The sequence below is a fragment of the Mugil cephalus genome, chromosome 2 (genome assembly GCF_022458985.1).
Source record: "Mugil cephalus isolate CIBA_MC_2020 chromosome 2, CIBA_Mcephalus_1.1, whole genome shotgun sequence".
Taxonomy (NCBI): Eukaryota; Metazoa; Chordata; class Actinopteri; order Mugiliformes; family Mugilidae; genus Mugil; species Mugil cephalus.
The window spans coordinates 13,289,765-13,310,091 of record NC_061771.1 but is presented as its reverse complement, the minus strand read 5'-3'; the positions used below and the strand labels follow the sequence as shown (position 1 = coordinate 13,310,091).

The window sequence follows — 20,327 nt, the reverse complement described above, 5'->3', positions numbered from 1 at the left end:
AACACCACATTTGACTCCTAGGACTAGCTGCTGTTGTGTTTGTTGTACTCTTCACACCAAAGTATCTAAAAAAAAAATCCCCATTGGAGACTGCTGGCAAGATTCATGTGCTCAAAGATGCTTCACCTCACCACCTGCTGTTTTACAAGAAGTTTCTCTCAAAGAAGGTTTCCTGAAATGTATGGCTCCCAAGTGGGCTGGGATGTCAAACAGTTTCCTGAAGAAGAGGTGTCTTACATCCTGTTATACCATAAATACATTGTGAGGAAGGGAAGGTAAATTTTTAACTTAGTAATTTAATCTATCAGGTTTCCCCTTCATGCACCTACGGTGAATGCAAATGCAAATGCAAATTCCTGCAGATTTCTGTCTCAACTTAAATGTACACATGCACATTTTCCTCATTCCTGGTAATAGCCTGGATTGTTGTGAGTATGTTGCAAAATAAAAAGTATGGAACAGCAGATCGTTATAAAGAACCAGAACATATGATGAGAAGCTGTGAACGGACCCAAAGTGCAAACGAACATGGAGCGGAAACACGGATTACTGTTCAGAGGTCCCTCTCATCATATGATGAAACAGCTCCTGGCCCCTCATCTCCTGACTCTTTGCCTCAAGTATTTCCTGCTGATGCTGCTGTGGCAACGGTGTCCAAGGACAACACGTTTTTCTGGAGCTCTACTGGAAGAATCAATGCCAGTGATGCATATGTTTAGCAGAACGCTCGGCGGAGAGGGCGTGCAGTACGTCATCGTCTTGGCTCTCACACGGTCTGGTCCAAACTCCAGAGTCATTCCTCATAAACAACAAGATTAGAAGATAAATATTATGTTGCTCTGTCTTCAGATACTTGCAAGTAGTCCAGGTTGATGTGATGAATTCCAAAAGGTGGATATTATACACATATTGCATCATTTTTTTTTGTTGTAAAAACTGGACCTAAGTGATAGTGGTACTTCTTCTTCTTCTTCTTATTCTTTTTTTTTTTTTTTTTTTACAGTTCATGAATCACTTGACGTTTCTTAAACAAAATGTGAATCTTCCCTGATGAGTCAGTGAAATCAAGTCCTTGCAGTTGCTTTCTCATTCGTGTGGAACGCCCAAAGTTTTGTGTTAGTCTCAAGCACAAATCTGCAGAGACCAATGTCCAATATCTGTTTGTTAATTAAACCGACCCATTCTATACGGCTTCATGTTTGTAAGGTAAGGGCTACATGCCTGTTTGAAAGTACGTCTGCGTGCATTCCTCTACACGTTTTAAGTCTTCAGAAGTGTGAGAATGTGCTCAGGTACAGATGGTTTTAGGTTATGGGGGCATGTGTTTGAGCCAGAATATACAAATGGATTCCAGCTGTTGTTGCCACCTTGCCAGGCTTTGATCCATATGGTCCGCTGAAGTTGCAGGTAAATTGTCAGACAAAGGACTCCATTCACTTGCTGGATGTATCCTTGACTCCAGGACATACAAGAGCTTGTGTCATGTTTGTCCTTCCTGGAAACAACTGGAACTCTATGAGGTGAGAAAGACTCATTAGTTAGGAAGGAGAATCATACAGTGGCTGAGAAAACCCAATGAAAGCACCACATGCAAATTAAGGAAACATATTAATTAAATTGACAACTCATGTGCAAATACACACAAACTAAACAAATACAGAAACGCAAAACAAGAAGCACAAACGAAAACAACAATGTTGTTTAAAGCTTTATGACTCTGGGAGTTGCTGACCTTTGCTACTCATCAGTGGTGTTAGAAATGTGCTGAAAAATAAGGGCGTTTTCTTGTTTGTTGCATGATTCCTTTTTAGCATTTCGCTTATTATTATTTTGGCAATTCACAAAATCTAATAATTTGCAGACTCCACAGGTTATTTTTTTCCTTTGTCTTTTTTAAAGCTTGTGTTGGTTGTCTGTATTTGTCAAATTGATATAGACATGTTTAAAATCTGTTTTGTCTTGTTTTGATGAGCTGCAGTGCTATGAGCCACAGAAGACGTCAACTCAGTTTTGTCTTTACAGCCCCAATAAGTTGTATAATCTGTAGGGCATGTGACACCTCTCTGATTAAATCCTCGTTTCTCAATTCCTTGGGACCACACCCCTCAAAATTGCAATAAAAAATGAAATGACTTTCTTGGTTGCAGCTTTTGTTTATGCCTATTTGTCCAGAATGAGGTCACCATCACAGCTTCACTGCTTTTGACAGAGGGGTTTTGTAGGAAATTGAGGTCTCTATTTTATATAATTAAAAAACGCATCTCAGCTGGTGTGTTCATCGACACTATGATATCTGAGAATCAGACAGTTCTTTACAACCTGGACGTTACTGTTGATGTTGGATATAATAAATATATATAATATATATTCTGTTAATTAAAAAAAATATATTTTGTAGTTCTTAAAAGCAGGATGTGCAGGATTTAGCAGATACACAAAGTCAGCGTCAATAGAGTGACTAAGTATCATATTGAATAATCTACTGCTGTTGCACACTGACGCACAGACTTCTCTAATCACGAGAGCGCGCGCACACACACACACACACACATACATATATACATATATATTGTCCTCTGTTGTGTTATTATTATTAGCACATATACACACAGACCATATCCCAAGAAGATTAGATTCCTTTACCCTATTATATTCTCTATCCTCAATATCTAGTACTTCCTGTTCCCACGGTTACAGTCACACGATGACCCGTGATCAGTAGCCAAGGCCCCCTCGGCTTCTCCCACGACGACTTTTCGTGGTTAGACCCTCACAAGCAAAGCAATTTAAAATCAACAGATTATAGACAAGTTGTTTTCTTTCTTTCTTTCTTTCTTTCTTTCTTTCTTTCTTTCTTTCTTTCTTTAATGAAATGCAGCCCTCCTCCAGCTTGCTCTTAAGTTGCATCATCCACTTTGGGATGTTTCATTCAAGAATATTGCGATTGCTCAAGATCCCACCCAGGCCTCAAACACAGTTATTAAAACTCCAGGCTGTTGAAAAAGAGTTGTTAACCACAGGGCATAACAACTGACAGGAAAGGATTGCGAGGATCTTGCTGTGGTTTGGTGATGTTATTTTTAGATGTCGAGATTTGAATCTTGCTTTTTCTTTAGTTTTCCTGTTGGTGTAAATGAATCGAAGATCCATTTAACGTCTCGTTACTATCTAAAGGTGCAGTAAAAAAAATAAAAATAAAAAGGTTATTTAAAGAAGGCCTTTAAATGGTACAACAAAATCTACTCAAAGCAGTCTTTGTATATGCAAGGGCTCAAAATGACTCAGTTATGGGAGGGACAGTCTGTTTTTTTTTTTTTTTTTTTTTCTCTGTAAGAGTCACCTACATTTTCCTACATGGGCAAACAGTCTGTGTTCCTCAATACCCATGATTTAGACGGGCTTATTTTTCCAATAATAAACTATATCAGCGTGGAATGTGAGTTGTTTCCTTTGGACCCTCACTGCTCCACTTAAGAATCCGAGGGGTTGAACAGTGGGGGATTATAGGGTGAATCATGAATGGTTCTTTCTTAACCATGTAGGAGAGCGCTCTGGACATGTGACTCTCAACGTTGCGTGCCTATGAGAACGGTCATGCTCGTCCTCTCTGATGTGACTCTCAGACAGAATCTGCGCTGTGTCAGTAATTTCTTAAGGCAAATAAATGTTCGCACAGATAACGTGACTTATGACATGACTTAATGGATGGCAGTGGTCCATCCAGACAGAGATATCTCAACAGCTATTGCGCAGACAGACCCTCTTCCTCCAGAAGGTACATTTTTCCTTGAAATAACGAAAAACAGGAGGTGCATTGAAATGCAATTTGGTATAGATAGTTCTCTAAGGACTTTTCCTGTGGTTTGATTAGTGATTTTTAGTGACGCGTCTCAGATGTTGGATGGTTTCATGTTTTTGGAAGGATTGTTATGACTTCGTGGTTCCTGACCTTCCCTCTGGAGACCTCATATTTTCCTCACGTTCATGACTAAATATCCTAGCAGTGATATCTGTACGACTCAGACAATTTTAAATTTAGTAGTGATGTATTATTATCATTTTCAGAGGTTAACATGACTGCACTGTTGGATGTGTGTGAACTGGAAGACAAGGGACGAGATTTTGGAAGATTTCTGGTTTCCATTTGTAGCCCGAGTAGTGTTTACCAATCATGTATGATCGAGCTGTAAAGCAAATGCCTTGAACAAATCCTCTGCGGTGATTTTAAACTTTGAACTGAGTGTAAATTATCTGGTCACATACGTTGTGTCTCAACGCCATCTCTATATCAGGTCGGACTGTAGACAACAGCAGACTTGGCTTGTGGCAGTTATCTGTTATCCGGATATCGGTTATTTTGATGTAGAGATTGGATGTTGCAACCCCCCCGGAGGCAAAGTCATCAGATGATAGCTAATGGGTTCCGGTCGGTGGCTTTTAGCGTATTAATCCTGTTACATTTAGCTTCAGCGTTCCAGTAATTTCAATGCATCTTGCTGTTGCTCATGGACAACTACACATACAGAGACACTGCTGATCGGCTCCTAGTCTCACACATGTTGTTCATTGAACATGTGTTTTCACAGTGTTACTGATGGATCAGATTGTGACGTAGGCCAGTTGCCCTGTGGGCTCTCTGATTGGCAGGGGGGGTGGCTAGCCTTTTAAATTATAGGCCCGTGTTGGATGTCCGCAGGAGATAATGAATGGATAGCTTGAGTCATACTCAGTGTCGGCCTCTGCACTTCAATCACCAGCCATATCCACAAGGAAGCTACTGTAGCCGAAAAAAATCTGCCTTTCGTTACACTGCACCCTGCATAACTGCAGAGTGCATCTTGTGACATGCAGCAGAGGAGTCTTGTTGAACTTGGACGCTTCCCCTTGAAGACGACCATCTGTGTCCCCAGAGAGCCAACATTAATGGCAGTGCACAGTTTCCCACTGCAGTCCCTAAGAAAAGACTCATCCAGAGCTTCACCTCACATCTGGACGACCCAGAGGTTAGAGGTTGTAGGAATACTCGGAGGGGGCGTCATTCCAGTTTTCTCTTGTGCTTTGTTTGTCCCTGTTGGTTTGGTGCGTTGCTCTTTTTATGCAGCTGATCCAGCTTAAAAAAACCTGCGAATCCTGAAACTTGTTTTGCAGCCTTATTACATGTCTAATGAGTAAAATTTGGACTGTAAGACTTAGACTGTGTTCATCTCCAGCTGCCTCTCTGAAATCACTATATTAGGAAATGAATTACTGGTATTTGGGTGTTAAATGTTCTTTTTTTTTCTTCCCCTTCATCTCCTTTAATTTATCAGGTTGACAGCTCATGTTATTGTCCCTATCGTCATGCAACATGTTTCAGTGGTCACATAAACCTCACCTGTAAAAATATTTTAAATTTAAATAAAGCTTATATATAAAAATAGCTTGACTTAAAGTTTTGTTTTTATCAGTACCAGTGAGTTTGGTTAAGAATACTTGCAGCGTTACAAGACGACAGTTTCTTAAAAAAAGCATGCCTTAGATATAACTGCCAAAACATTAGAGCAATCTCTCTCTCTTGGCTCGGAGCCAGAAGGCTTACGAGGCAGCCTGTCTGTTACTAATCAAAACCAACTGCTGGCAGCTTTTCCCAGCTCACTGAAAGAGCAAGTTGAAGAAGAATGAAGGAAACATCGACTGAGAAGAAGAAAAAGAACAGTTGCAATGAGAAAAAGATGACCGTAGGTTTGTAAACTAGTGAGGCAAGAGCGTACATTAGAGGGTGGAGTGAATAAATGTGTACAGTGTGCTTGGTGAGTTGCGAGACGGGGGAAGGGGCTCCGAGGACGTGACTCAGACTCCCTGTCAAAACCAGCGGGGAGGGGACCTGATGAGAAAAGGGATAGAGCGGAGGAGAGCAGGGGTGGAGTGGGGGAAAGAAAACCCGGCCCCTCTTACACCACCCCGACTCTTCAGCAGTCAGCGTCAGCAAAAACCCTAATGTGATCAAGATGGAAGTTGTCTATGGACTTTTCACTGTTTCCCGGCTTTCTGCCTGCCTTTGGGAGCTCCACTGTCTGTCGAACAGTTCAAGAGCGAAGATACCGCCGGGAGTCCAGGAGATTTCTTGCAAAAGCTTAAACTAACTAAAAAAAAACTAACAAAAAAATGTACGTTAGGTAGTCTTGGAAAGAGCTGGACTGATATTTTCTCAGACGGATCGTTTTCAGCAGATGAATGAAAAGGCATCTTGCTAAACATCTCTGGATAAGTGAGAACCCGAAGCAAATACTGGATCTGCAGCCTGTTTTTTGGATTAAATATTTAGCTGCCGGATTAACACAATATTCAATGACGGGATTTTGACGTAAAACGAGGACTCATCACTGGAAAGTTTACAAGAAGTAAAGTTTACTTCACCATAGAAAGTCTGAAATGTGTTGGTGTTAGTTTGGTTGTCAGCTGTTGGTTCGAGGGCAAGTGCTTTATGACATTTGTAACTTTTATTAATGCGAAGCAGTTACACACTCATGCCAGAGACAGAGCTATTCGCCTTTACATCTGAAAAAGAAAACTGGAAATGTAGTTAAAGAAACCAAATTTGGGTATGACTATGACTCTCTCAGAAACTGGTTTAAGGAAGAGGCTATATTTGAACATGAAATATTTCTTTAAAAATCACGTATTGAAATATTACAGAAATTATGTCTTAAAAAAGGTTCCAGTTATATTCTGTATAATAAGAGATGGCAAACTCTTGCATGCATTAGCCTGCATTCACATTTCCTGGCCCTGTGCTACATCTTCGTTTCCTTGCTGTGACAGTATATATTTTCATACTGTTGGATGTTCAATGTTTTGATCACAGACAACTAGTTGTTGAGGGGCACTGACCGTCACTTGTTGTTTTAGTTCCCTTTGTGGGCGTATGTAGGTGCAGAGTGCAGAGTGACAGCTAACCAACATCCACTTTTGCACAGTAAAAGTGTTTGCTGTTTTAATTTCATTTTAACTACTGTAGAGTCAGGTTGTTTAGTGTAGTTTGTAATGAGGAATTTTCAACTCAGCTTGAAAACATGTTTCACAGGCTAAGAGTCAGTTCCTGACATCTTACACTGCAGCAGCTGAGTTTATACTTTCCAGGAAATTGTGAACGCAGTCTAATTACACCCATCTTGAACTTCCACTAACTACTCCTTAGGTGTTTACTTAAGAAGTCAAACATTATTTACCATATTGTCATTTGCACATTCAGTTAGTTTAAACTGAGCACTGGCAGATTCTGATCTCTGTTTCTCTTCTCAATTGTAGCAGATCTGGTTCTCCGATTTTAGCCTGCCATCAAATGGGCTGTCCACCATGCCGGTAGCCATACGGAAAAGAAGCTGGGAGGAGCATGTGACTCACCCTTCAGGATTACAGTATAGCTATGATGATCTGGATCTGGTCTGCTGTCATGGGGTTGACAGCGAGGAGCTTTGGGTGGGCTCAGGGGCTTCCAAACAGGGCAGACGGACGAGGTGCGCCTCCATGCCGGAGGGCTGCCACCAACTGCCTACAGATGACCTGGCTCAGACACTAGAGGCGACAGCTTCTAGTGTCAACGATGATACTGTAGCAGAACCCTTGAAACTAACGGAAAGCAATGGAAAATTTTCACTGGATTTGCCAGAGTCAGTTCATGGCTCTCACGTGTTGGGTGCTGACATTCCCCAAAGGGCCTCTGAATCTGAGTATCTCCAAACCACAGTCACTGGGAATTCTGAAGAGCTTTGCTGTGACTCAAGCAGTGGTATGTCAAGTGCAAATATTTCTTGTGCAACAGATAGCAGCAGTCAGACTGAGAGGACTACCAATGATGAAATTGACATTGGCACAGAAAGAAGTCCGAATCACGACATGTGCGATGACGATAACGTCTTTAATAGTCCACATGTCTCCTGTGAAGAGCAACAATACATTTCTATCTCTCCAAACAATGGAGATCCTTTGTCTGAGGATGGTGAGCAGCCTGGCGAACTTCCAGATAACCAGGAAACAAAGGCGACCCATACAGAGGCTTACAGCAGACCTCCTGAGATCTCTGGGGCCACACGAAACCGGTCCTCTGCTGCTGAACTGGAACCTCAAGCTGACCTCCCAGATGTTGGGGAAGGGAACATTTCCATCTCTGACCAAACTGATTCAAGTGTACCTGATGGTGTGCTGCGCAGCGCAGCTAATATGATGGAGGCTAGTATTGCGGTATCACTGGATAACAAAAATATGGAACCAGTTGTGACTTTGGTAGTGGACAGAAAATATGGGAAGGAAATAACTGAAATCTGGAGCCTAGATTCTGCTGATGGATTGAATGACCCAGAAACTCTAAGTGAAAATACAGGACTTAACCATCGCTCAACAGATATTCGTGGAGGAGAGCAGGATCACGACAATTGTTCTGGAGAACTGGATCAGAGTCACGGTTGTGAAACATCCTACCAGACCTTGTTGGGACAGAATAATTTTGTAACAACGGCAGTGAACAGGCCTCTGGGAGATGAAAGTGCACAAACAGAAATCAGCGAGAATGCAGCACATGCCAGGCATGGGACTATTCATTCAGCTGATAATTGTGCCAAAAGTCAGTGTTACGCTTTGACGACAACCAGCAGTGTGTCATCTGAACAACTAAATACTGGCTATTCAGAAGGAGACACAGACGCACTGACTAACACCATTCGGTGTGCACATAAGTATGTCAAAACTTCTGTAAGCGATTCAGTGGAAAATACTCATCAAAGCTTATTAACCAAAGAAATTCCTGGTTTTGAGGATCCTGACTTACCTCATCAGATGGAAGAAATTTGTCCAAAACTTGACACTATCCCAGAGGTCAGCCTTGTTGAGGTAGTTAGCACCTCTCTACTGGAGCCAGAAAAGAATACCGACATTAATAATACCCTCAATCCAGCTGTTCAGCAAGAGGCTACAGAACAATACACCCAAAAACATCCAGCATGTACTACAGAGGTCTACGAGGGACTCCATGGCAACCAAGCCTCTGGTCGTTGCTTTGGTGAGTCACCTGCCTCTGAGGTGGCAGATGGCCACAGTGAACAGCCCAGGCCAGGAGCCACAGTTCCTAGAATGGACGAGTCGGATGAGGCCATATACTCAGTTGTTTGCAACAAGACACAGCCGCCCAGTCCAGTTTTAGATGGAACAAATGAGCCTGGAGATCAGAAGGAGGACAGCGTGGTCAAAGTGCGCATGAGAAAGGTAAGACTAAATACGATGTGGATGTAGAAGGGATGCAGCCTGGGTACATTTTTTGGCTTGATTTTCACATAGTAGCTGCAATTATGGCACTTCAGCACCTCAAAAAAAAACTTGTCTTTTACAGCATAAATTGCCTACGAGTAATATTTGTCCCACACTCTGGCAAGGGTCTTGGAAAACAATGACTTCACTCTCACATGCTTACAGATCTGTGAGTGGGGGGTTCTGTGAAATGTTTCACTCTTTCTCAACCGCTCATTGCAAAACAAGGTCCTATAAGGGCATGGAGACTAGGAACGCACAAGCCGTTGGACGCTCTAGCAATCGCTGGGGTGAAATGCTTAAACTACTTTGGCTTGCAGAAAGTGTGTGTTGTGCTGCTAACATACTCCTAGCCATAGCCAGCATGCTTGTTTATCTCAGGATTTGCAGCAAAAACCTAGATGGCAAGTTATGGATTTGGGTTCTCTGCCTAAAAGTGACAGTCAGAGAATATTCACTGTGTGTAATTGTTGTATTGTCCCTTTAAGAATGCCAACAAGAAACAAGGCATGTGGTTTGGACAAGTTCCATATTGTGAGAAGTTAAATTCTTGTGCATCATTCTAGTCGAAGTTGATCAACCTCTTGTAAGCGGTGACTCTACAGATTTATCCTTGAGACGGATTGAATGTCGTAGCTTTTTCCAGTGTTATTCTACTAGTGATAGAATTAATTTAACCTTTAACTTAACCCAGCCGTTTCCATTCCTAATAATTATATAGACATCTTTTTAAACTATTTGAGACATTGGAATGGATTTCAGCTTATGTAAGTAATGTTCATAACCTTCCACTGTGTGGGCAAATGTGATTTAACAGCTCTGCCATTATTGTTTATACAATGGGTTCCAGTGCAGCTGCCATCAGATGAGACCTAGTTACTCGCAATAAGTATTAATAAATGTAGATGATTGTTAAAGTTAGCTTAGTTGTATTGAACACTAGTGATTTCCAGAGGTCATAAACGAATGAAAAACTAACATACTTACATTAAAACAGATGTTTTTTTTCCCACTGTGTTGGACATTAAAATAAATGTAGCAAATATACCACACTATCTATTGATCGTATTGTTTAATATGATGTCACAATATAATGCAGTGGAGATTAATTAATAATACTACATTGTCATAGTCTGTTTTCCATTTGGTTTCCCTTTAATTTCACTCACTTCATTTAATGAAAAGAGTGAAATTCACACAAAGTGTGCCACCGTGTTGCTTATAGAGCCTAACACAACTGGTTTCCAGCAGTAAAATACCTGCATGTAATAAAATGCAAGCCTTTAAATCTTCAATAGAAAGCCTAAAATCAGACTGAGTTCATGATGCGTTACACACTGATTTGTGTGGTTGTGTATAATCCCAAAGATTTTCAGGTTTTCGTTGCATTATTTCTGCGTAAATCACATAGAAACTTTGGCGCCACTCTCAATCATGACTAATTTTGAAATACCTTCATCAGCTGCCAAAAACAAGAGGTCACAGTCCAGTGTGGCAACACATAGAAAAAAAAACAGTGCCACATTTACCCCTTGCTCCACTTTAAATCCTAGGACGACTTTAAATATCTGAAAAAGCTCTTGGAACTCAATGAGAGGATTTTAGCCATAAAAGTGCGAGGCGCCAAGGCAATCCATCCACCATATGGGAATGGATTTCCTCTTCTTTGACAGCAGTTAAGGGATTTTAACTATCGAGTGTATTTACATTCTTTATGTAGCCAATTTACTGCAAAAATGTGCTGCAGAGATGGTCACGATGACCAAAAAGGAAATTAGGCAGTTAAAATAAACACTAGGGAACTCACATTTAAAATTTGGTATGGAGAAAAGAATTAGTAAGCCTTGAATTTCTGGATGAGAATTACAGAGCTTACGTCATTATCTCCTGGACAATGGCAACATCAACTTGGAACGATCTGTGACAAGATATTGCACTAAATGAATATGTCCCCAGTGGACCATGTTGCTGCAGATTCAGTTTGCAAAATGAACCCATCTGGTTTGCATAATGGCTTGAGATTAACCTGATATTGGGCTTTGTTTCTGTGTTTATTTGTTTTAGCAACAAGGCCTTATCCTGACCCTAGGGCCAAACTGGCTCAACAGTCATTTATCTGGCAGCAGACGATTTGGCAACATCACCCTCAGCCCTCCTTCTTTCTCTTTTTCTGCCTTTCTGTCTGTATCGGTCAATTGGCCGCTGTTAATTAATGAAACACTTGCATTAATCATATTGAATTCACAGTATTTTGCACGTGAAACACTATAATTAGCTGAGCAGAGAAAGAAGCACTGTTTAGTTTGAGGAGTGGGATGCACGCTGGATGGAAGTGGGGGGGTTGAAAGGAGAGCAGGGAAAGGAGAAGGAGAAGGAGGGATCTAAGTTCAAACAGTGTGGGAACCATCTCCCCTCTCAAAAAAACAGGAAGTTGAGAGGAATGTAACAGAAGCCTCAAAAATGGGAAAGACAGAAAAGAAACCTTCTGAGAACACCCAAACCACCAGAATGCCCCTAAAAAACATCGCCTCTCTGAGGCAACTGAAGTCACACTGCACTTGTTTTTTTACATTGCCGTTTTGTGGTTGTTATTGCCATCTCGAGCCAGATGCTTTTGTTCATTCAGTGAGGGCTCGTAAAGATGTCATTGTTTTACCACGGTACAATGTTTCATTGTGATACTCGGCCAAGGAGACAGAACGTAGTGATGTGCGCTGCCACTAGCTAGGAATGCCAGTGAATGCAGCAGTGTGAGACGCATTTCCATGATACACATGGCCTTCAATGTTGTCTATTTGCTCTCTCAGCAAACCCAATAGGAACTGCTTTTGACAGTCTAATTGGACACTAACTGGAAAATAAATGTAAGCACCAGTCATAAGACATTAGGGATGAAGCTGGAAGCCAGGCCCAGGGCTGAGGCTATGGCCGATACTCACATTACAGCTCATATGAATGTTGTCATCCACACACACCCATCGTAAACCTTATTTCACGAGATCTTTCGATTTTGTTCTATTGTGCATCCTATACGCCAATCAGTCAAAACATTATGACCACCTCATACTGTATAGGCTTCCCTTGTGCCTCTAAGATGTTTTTTTTTGTCTAAGTAACATCCACGTGAATGCCAGGTCCAAACATTTCCCAGCAGAACATTGAATTATCACAAGGTGGTCAATGTAATTTACTTTTCCTGTCAGTAGTTTTAATGTTGTGGCTGATTGGTGTAAAACCCAATGAGACTTCTCTTTAGGGTATCCTGCCTAGGACAGAGACACGGCACATTAAACCACTCTTACATCTACATGTTAACAAGACTTGATCCTTGCACATACAGTCACAGACCGAATGTCTCATGAGCTCACCCTCATTAAGTGTTTAAAGTGGTCCGTTAGTTGTTGCAACAAGGTTTGTTTGGGAACTAATAGGGCAGTCATGAAATGTCTCAGAAGAGAATTTTCAGACTGGAAGTCACACCCGGTGTTAAGATAAAAGAAAGGCAGAAGGAAACGAAAACAAGCACTACGTAAAGTTATTCTGCAGGTTTTAGAACTTCTTGCAAGGCCTCGTGCTGCATGAAGCCAGACTGAACTGAAGGGTGTGAAACTGGGCTTCATGTCATGCAGCTTGTCTTACTGGAGACATACCACCTGAGGTCAGTGTGAGTCTAGTTTAAGGCTGGATAGAGGAGAGTCACCGTAAACTAGAGGACTGATGCATACATATTGTAAGCAGTGATGGAGATAAACAAATAAACAAACGCTAAAAATCACAAGGAAAGAAAGAAAGACAGATCAGAAAATAGAGGTTTTCAGTATTTTTAGTATGAAGGCCAGAGAAGGTTTACAATACAACTGAGACATTTTTATTGTATGTTTAATTCGGAAGTTGGGTGTAACTTGCACTGAAATTCTGTTTAATTCGGAAGCTGCACCTAGATCACATTTTAACACAATGAGGCACGATGGATTGAGATGAGCTAATAATAATACTTCCTGCAAGCTGGTAAAAAGCTGATAAATCTGTAAAATATATTGCTAATCTTCTCTAATGTATTGTAACACAAAACAATTGATGATAATGGTTTGGTAGAGTAGAATAAGCCACCCCCACACTCGCTTTGTTAGGAAATACAACAATAGATTTGTTTAATTTCTACTGGTCTCTGGTCACTGATGAGGATTTTTTCCTCTACAGATAAATTTGTAGGACCATAACATTTTAGCAGTGACAAAATGTGTCTTCACTGTCTCTTTGTTCAGCATGAACATGTCCGTCTGGACTCAATGGTGCTGCTGCTGATGAAGCTGGACCAACTGGACCAGGAAATAGAGAACGCCCTCAGTGCCACCTCCTCTATGGACAGCACCCCCACCCTCCATCGACGACATATCCTGGTACATGTCTCTTTGCTTAAACTGTACCGTAGCTCCTAATTTATACACAACCTCATCCATACTCCACCCAGTGGATCCTTACCGACAACTACTGAAAAATGAATGTATTGTAATATAACAACCCTGCACTGAATGTTACCTCCACTTTATAGCATTCAACATGTGTTTAAAACAACAGTGAGGGCTTGTTGATTGTGAACTGTGTTGTCATTTTGGGGGCTGTGGTTTGTAGTAATGTTGAACTGGGTTGTACCAACACATGTTCCTATTATTTTGACAACGTCATTTCAATACAGTTTTCTTCATACTTTATTTATTCATTTGCTTTTGCAGGAGTTTGATTTTGGACCTGCGCCAGCAGCGCCACAAACCCCACAACGGCCACATGCTGCTCCCGATGTCTCCTCGGGATTTGCACCAGAGCTTGGAGCTAAACCTAAGAGTGGGGTAAGTCACGGGGTCCTTCTCAAATCAGAGTGCAGCCTGAACAGGGCTCCAGACTGAAGCTGAACTGATCATATTTTAAGACAAACTTCATGAAAGTGATTATAATCAAGAAAGAAAAAGTCACAGCTGTGGCATGACATCACTTAACTGGAAATATTCAGCATTATAAACGTAGGCAAGCTGGGCAACTATGAGTATGTGTTGTGTCCCATTGTCGGATCAACGTTTGGACAAGTCTGTTGATGTAGTGTCATTTTCAGTAACACAGGCACTCATGATACATCACTGATGCAAGGCTAGACAAAATTAGTCTACGTCATATAAAGACATGATGGAGGTTTTCCACATGGCAGTTTGATAGCTGGCTAAACATATTAACTCATGTAGACTTAATTATATCCATTAGAGAGAAATATGTTATTTATTATGAGACATTTACAGTTCAAATATACAAAAAATACTTAACGTGCAATCAGTCGTCTATCTTTCCTCACAGTGCTGAAAGTAGAATTACAATCATGTGTTGGATTTAAAGACCTTAAGAAACATTAGTTTTGGCTCCGTGGTGAGCTCTGGTTTCTTCCGTGTGACAGCAATTAAACATTTTTACATCGTATTCCGTTGTACAGAAAGTCATTTTCCCCCTCGTCTGTCTTGAGGTTATCGTGGAGTTTAATTAAAAACAGCACCGGGGCACACACACACACACACGCACACACACACACACACACACACACACACACACACACACTGAATCTCTGAATTGTAGGAATGTCCCCCAGCTCTTAGGGCTTAGCCAAGCAGACGTTAAAACTCTATAATTAGCTGGTTCCAAAGAGCTAGACCCCTTCACCCCAACAAAGGGGTCAGAAAGGGGGTCTGGGAGGTGAAAAGCCAGGACAAGGAGGAGCAAGGGGGAGGTGGGGAGTCACGCTTCAAGTGAGACGTGTGTCTTTAAAGCCCTTGCTTGCTCATTTAATGATTTTGTCAGCCTTGCGTAGCCGTTCCCCATAGAACAATCAAAAAGTGAATGAGGCCAACAACCAGTGCAACGTCTTGAACAGAAATGTTAAAAAAACTGACCACAACATTATCTTAAGACGCAGTGATGTGTAAAAGGATAACTGAAAATGTCAGGCAGGATGTTTCTGTTGCAAAACCGTCGCCTTATCTAGCTAGAACACAACACTGTTGCTTTGGGAAATATCAGGATTGCGCCTTGACAAGAAGGATATTTCACATTCCTGGATTATCTTTTGCCTTTCCATGTTGACACGGTCGTGTCCTTTCTCAGCTTTTCTGCCATCACACAAGGGAACTGTTGGTTAATTTAACAGGTACAGATTAACGTGCATGATGTGGGACGTATTATGTCTGTGGCCTACCACACCATTCTTGCAGTAACCCAAGGTAACTCACTAAGCTTAGGTAAACAGTGCTTTCACTGTGCCTAATAGGACGCTTTTTTACAGTGGAGGCCCCGTGGGGCGACTGATTGAGGTCAGAGAGATGATGAGTCTGTGAAGGGGATTCTCAGTAGGTAATAGTTGCAGAAGACTTTTGAGTCCTTTCAGAGTTAAAATGTCGTGACGCCCACTTAATCTTTTTAGCCAGACAATACAAATCCTTTAAATGATGTAAACAAATGGCAGATGTGAGACGAGGAGAACCAGGGTTGAGGCTGAGGCTTCAATTTAACTAGACTTGATTTTGGGGTTTTACAAAAAAAAAAAAAAAAAATACTGCATGCCCATACAACCTACCCAATACCCTTAAAATGAAATTATCCACGTGGAAGTTTCAACAAAATCACACTATTAATTGAGAAAATAGATTCCCCTTACGTAAGCTGTGTCATCGGCCCTCTCAAGAAGTTATTTGCGAGTTTACACAGGATGCAGCAAACAGGATACATCTTTTAAGCAAACCAAAAGTGACATATACACAGAAGTTCCCCTCGTACGCACTTATAGGAGAGGTTCTAGTAGTCACGGAAAGACATTCAAGGTACAAATCTGAAGCCTGTGGGAGTAAAACATGGACATAGTCACGTGATGAATGTGAACGGACACAGATATGTACCTGGACATTAAGACAGATGTGAACCTGTGAAACTGTCTCATCTAATGTCATGTGAATGACTTCAGGAGGCCGGCAGGTGCATGTGTACTTTGAGTGTTTGTAGAGGCCGTGTACCATGAAGTGCTTATCATTTCACATTTGCATTCCTTCCATCTTGTGCTGGATTATGTAAGAGGCAACTGGTGTTTGTGTGATCACTGTTCCCGTGACACCTCCTGACACTCAGAGTAACACTTTGGTGTGATTGTTCCAAGCGCCCTCTCATGTCGTTCTGTCTTTTATGCTGGTATGTGTCTGTGTGAGTTTGCGATGAGCGGACGTTCACTTGGTTGCGTGCCGTTCACTCGCTATGCTGGATAAGGCAGTGGGTTCATGTGAACACATTCTGGCATTCTTGGCTCCTTGCTAGCTTAGCTGGTGGCTATTGTTAGCCTTCAGCAGGTGGCTGTTATTCTTGCATCGAATGTGGGGCTAACATCTAGCGGATGTTGTGCCGCAGCAGGTGTTTTTTTTTTTTTTCTTTCTTATGCTGGAGCTGCTATTCTTTCCCCAAAGTGTTTTTGTTGGCAGGTTTCTACTACTCGCTTAGTGCAGCAGGTGTCTTGCACTGTTGTTTGGCTTGTTGTGTTGCCACAGGTGGCATATCCTATTTATGTCTGCAACTAATGATTATTTTCATTATTGGTTAATGTGTTCAGATTTTTTTTTTAATTAGAATCATCTTTTTGTCTATAGATTGTCAGAGAATAGAGGAAAAAGTGACATCTTCATGTTTCTTTTCTAAATCTCTGAGACGGATGACAGTCACAAGACAAAAAAAAACTAGGAAACAACCAACCAACCAACCAAAATAAGTAATTAAACAATCAAACAAAAATGCATGTCTAATTATATTCTCTTATAGTTACTGAAAATTTAGTTCTGGCTTTAAAGCAGTGGTACGTTTGTCCAGCCATTATCCATTATTAGTTAGCATATAGAGTCAGTGACCAAATTCAGTTAAGCACAGCGTTAGAGCCATTTGTTATGTTAGTCTATTTTTAGAGCTGTGCTGCTGCAAAGGATGTGCCAAGCCACAGAGGCGGGCGGAGACTGCTGACCCCTGACCACCATCCTCTGAATGTTACAGTCGGAAACAACATATCAGTCACCTTCTGCTGTTCCCACCAGCTCGGCATAAAAGACAGAATCCGCTAAAGACCCGAAGAAGCTATTGGATAACAAAGTTTAACAGGCCTTTCCTGTTAAACTTAGCACAGGGGTGTTTTACATGTCATGAACGTGGTGACAGGGAAGGTGTTGCCTTAAACCGGGGCCGTCATCCTCTTCTTCTTCGGTAAACGTGCCATAACAGGGCAGCCTTTCACCCCTTGTTTGTATCTGTATTCCGTCTCCACGGCAACAGGAGTCCAAATACTATTTTTGCCACCTCCTCTGGTGGTATTTTTTTTTTCTGAATTTTAAAAGTACCATATTTCCATAGCTGGCTTCAAGGGGAGATGATTGATTGAGAGATATTTCTGTTCCAGGATGATGGAAAGACTTTAGTCCCTGACAGTAGATTATGTATGGACATAGCTCGTTATCTGTCTGTGGCCTGGTGGACAATAGGAGCGCTGTGGTTTGCGTGCTAAGGTCACTAGCAGATCTCTGCTCTGTCCTTCCTCTGTGTTCCGGTTTGGCAGCCTCACAGTCCCCAAACATCCTTCATCTAAACCACACCTTCTCAACACCCCAGTAACATAAACCACCAATTATTTTTGCTCCTCTCACTGACTTTTATGCACCTTTACACTTGCTCCCACTCTCACTCTCGTTCCTGGCCTTGGTCAATAGTCAACACAATGTGCGACAGGCATGATTATGTTTGCCTACATTCCACCCACATATTTGACTTGAAGACTGTAGTAAGGCTGTAGTGAGTCAGTGAGCTATGAAGCCGACCACCATTCACTGTGACATGGACCGCCGGTAGTGGCTCTGTCATGACCACGCTAGCTGCTTTGTGTCATGTCATTGTCCCCAAGGTCAGTCCTCCGCTGAGCACAGCTGTAACAAGGAGACAAACACAGCACCGCTGTGGTTTACAAAAAAAGAGTAAGGGTGAGAAAAAAGAAAAGGCTTATGTTTGGAACAGGATGTGGAAAATGAACTTCTCTTCAACCCCCTCAAGGAAATCAGGTTTTTCCTGTCGATTCAAGGCTGTAACTGTTGCATAAAGCTGTACAGCTGAAGAGAGACAGATATCCTGAATTAATATATTTCTCTTTTTTTTTTCATGAGTAATTACCAAATATCATAATCTATGTAGAGCGTTCAGCCTAGAACATTGAGATTGTACGCACGTATCAGCACGACTGCTTTCCGGACATTCTGTCAAAATAGATTTGACCTATGATCGTCTTAATTATTTCAGCGAGCGTATTTTCTGTTTTAGCATCCTTGTGGAAGTCTGACATCACATAAATCTCTGTGTTTACTCCAATTGCTCGATGGCAACTCTCCGCTTGTTTTTATGACAGCGCGCTGTGGCTCGGCGCCTACATCACATCAACTTAATCGCTAAAGTGATTTACTGACTCAATGTGGGTTTTGGTTCCCGTTATTTAAAAAAAAAAAAAAAAAACATAATGGATCAAACTTTTCCTTCCATCATTAAAACATAGTTTCGCTCTGTTTTTGCTAATGAGTACTAGTTGGTAGTCTTAAAGGCACGCTCTGAGTCAGTGAAGCAAAACGTGAATCTGTTACGTAAAACCGACAGTAAAAAGCGTCAGGGAATCGTTTCAAGATGATGGTACTTGTTGATAGTAAATCTTAGGGATGACTGGAAAATGCAGGCATCTTGAAACACCCCTGCAGCCCACTGATAATGAAGCGCCATAAATCAGAGAACGAACAAACAAACCGTATGCACTCGTAGAAACACACACGCTCAAACGCAGGAATGTACTGTAACACCAGGTGCAATTGAAGCAGCGCCACATCCACATCCACATCCACATCCAGCCGCGTGGTTCAAGGTTTTAATTGGGACACTGGGCAAGTGTTCCCATTCTCGTTTGCAACGTGTGTTTATTCTGGTGTTTGCCTTGCAGTTACATTACATCACTCAAGATACCAGGAGGGATATTGCTCACTTAATCATATTTTCCATCAGTTTCAAATGTCCTAGGGGATGAATGAGGCCTAATCACCAATTGTTTGTTGTTGTTGAATGTTTGTTTTGTATTTAGCTAAGTACCTATTTATGTGTTTGCTGAATTAAGCGTGAGGCCACCCAGCAGTCAGTGCTGCGCTGACCTGGACTGGCTAATTGCAATGTCCTCTGAAGTGAATAATTTAGAGCAGGAGAACTCAAATACAAATCTTCAAGGGCCACAAAGAAATTTTTCAGTGAGTCGAAGGTCCAAGCCACATGACATACTACTGTAATACTCACAACAAAATGTCCCCTTCATTCAAAACCACAACAACAAAAATACATACTAAAATAAAATGCGATTCCTTTTTGGGCATAAATTAAAATAAATACTTGAATAAAACAAAACGAGGCCCCGGCCATGAATCCAAACAAGGCTTCTCATCAATAATATAGAAATGGTTCAGATGTCATAAGGTGGATGTGGAACAAAACTGACCCATTGGAAGGTTTGCAAAAAAGAGAAAATGGCCAAGGATAGTAAGACGCCAAATTTATTCCTCTATCTGAAGTACAACCACCACCTGGAATACAGCGAGAGCCAGCAAATGAGTCAGGAGAAAGCATCCAACTCTAAACTTAGAATTCCTCAGAAGATAATGTGGACGTGTCAAGGTCTCATCCGCTGGTCCTTCTGGTACGTCACTAAGCCACAGCATTGCTATTGGGCCTCCACAGTCTGCTTTCTGCCCAAAAAGTAAACAGCTTATCCACAGATTAGCATTGATTAGATCTAGAACATTATTCATTATTTATATTTATAGACTGTTCAGCTTTCCTTCTAAACTGTACGTGACACATGCCTGTGGTAAAATTATTTGTTCTACCTCTCAGCACACTTAAAGTTTTTATACCAAAGTTTGCATTTTTCAAAAACAAACAAGGAGCTTCACTTTTTATTTCATGTTATGCTCAAA

General features: G+C 41.4%; 1 protein-coding gene across 2 annotated transcripts in view; it reads left to right on the top strand.

Moving 5' to 3' along the window:
• The first annotated feature begins 5,963 nt into the window (after positions 1-5,963).
• Positions 5,964-20,327, top strand: part of dlc1 (DLC1 Rho GTPase activating protein) — a 73,262-nt gene continuing 58,898 nt past the window's right edge. For both annotated transcript variants that reach the window (XR_007112219.1, XM_047577504.1), the window contains exons 1-4: positions 5,964-6,380; positions 7,288-9,237; positions 13,545-13,679; positions 14,013-14,126. Coding sequence is in view for 1 of the 2 variants with exons in the window: in XM_047577504.1 (XP_047433460.1) it covers positions 7,336-9,237; positions 13,545-13,679; positions 14,013-14,126 (2,151 nt within the window). In the remaining variant the exon portion in view is untranslated. The remainder of the gene's footprint in view (positions 6,381-7,287; positions 9,238-13,544; positions 13,680-14,012; positions 14,127-20,327) is intronic.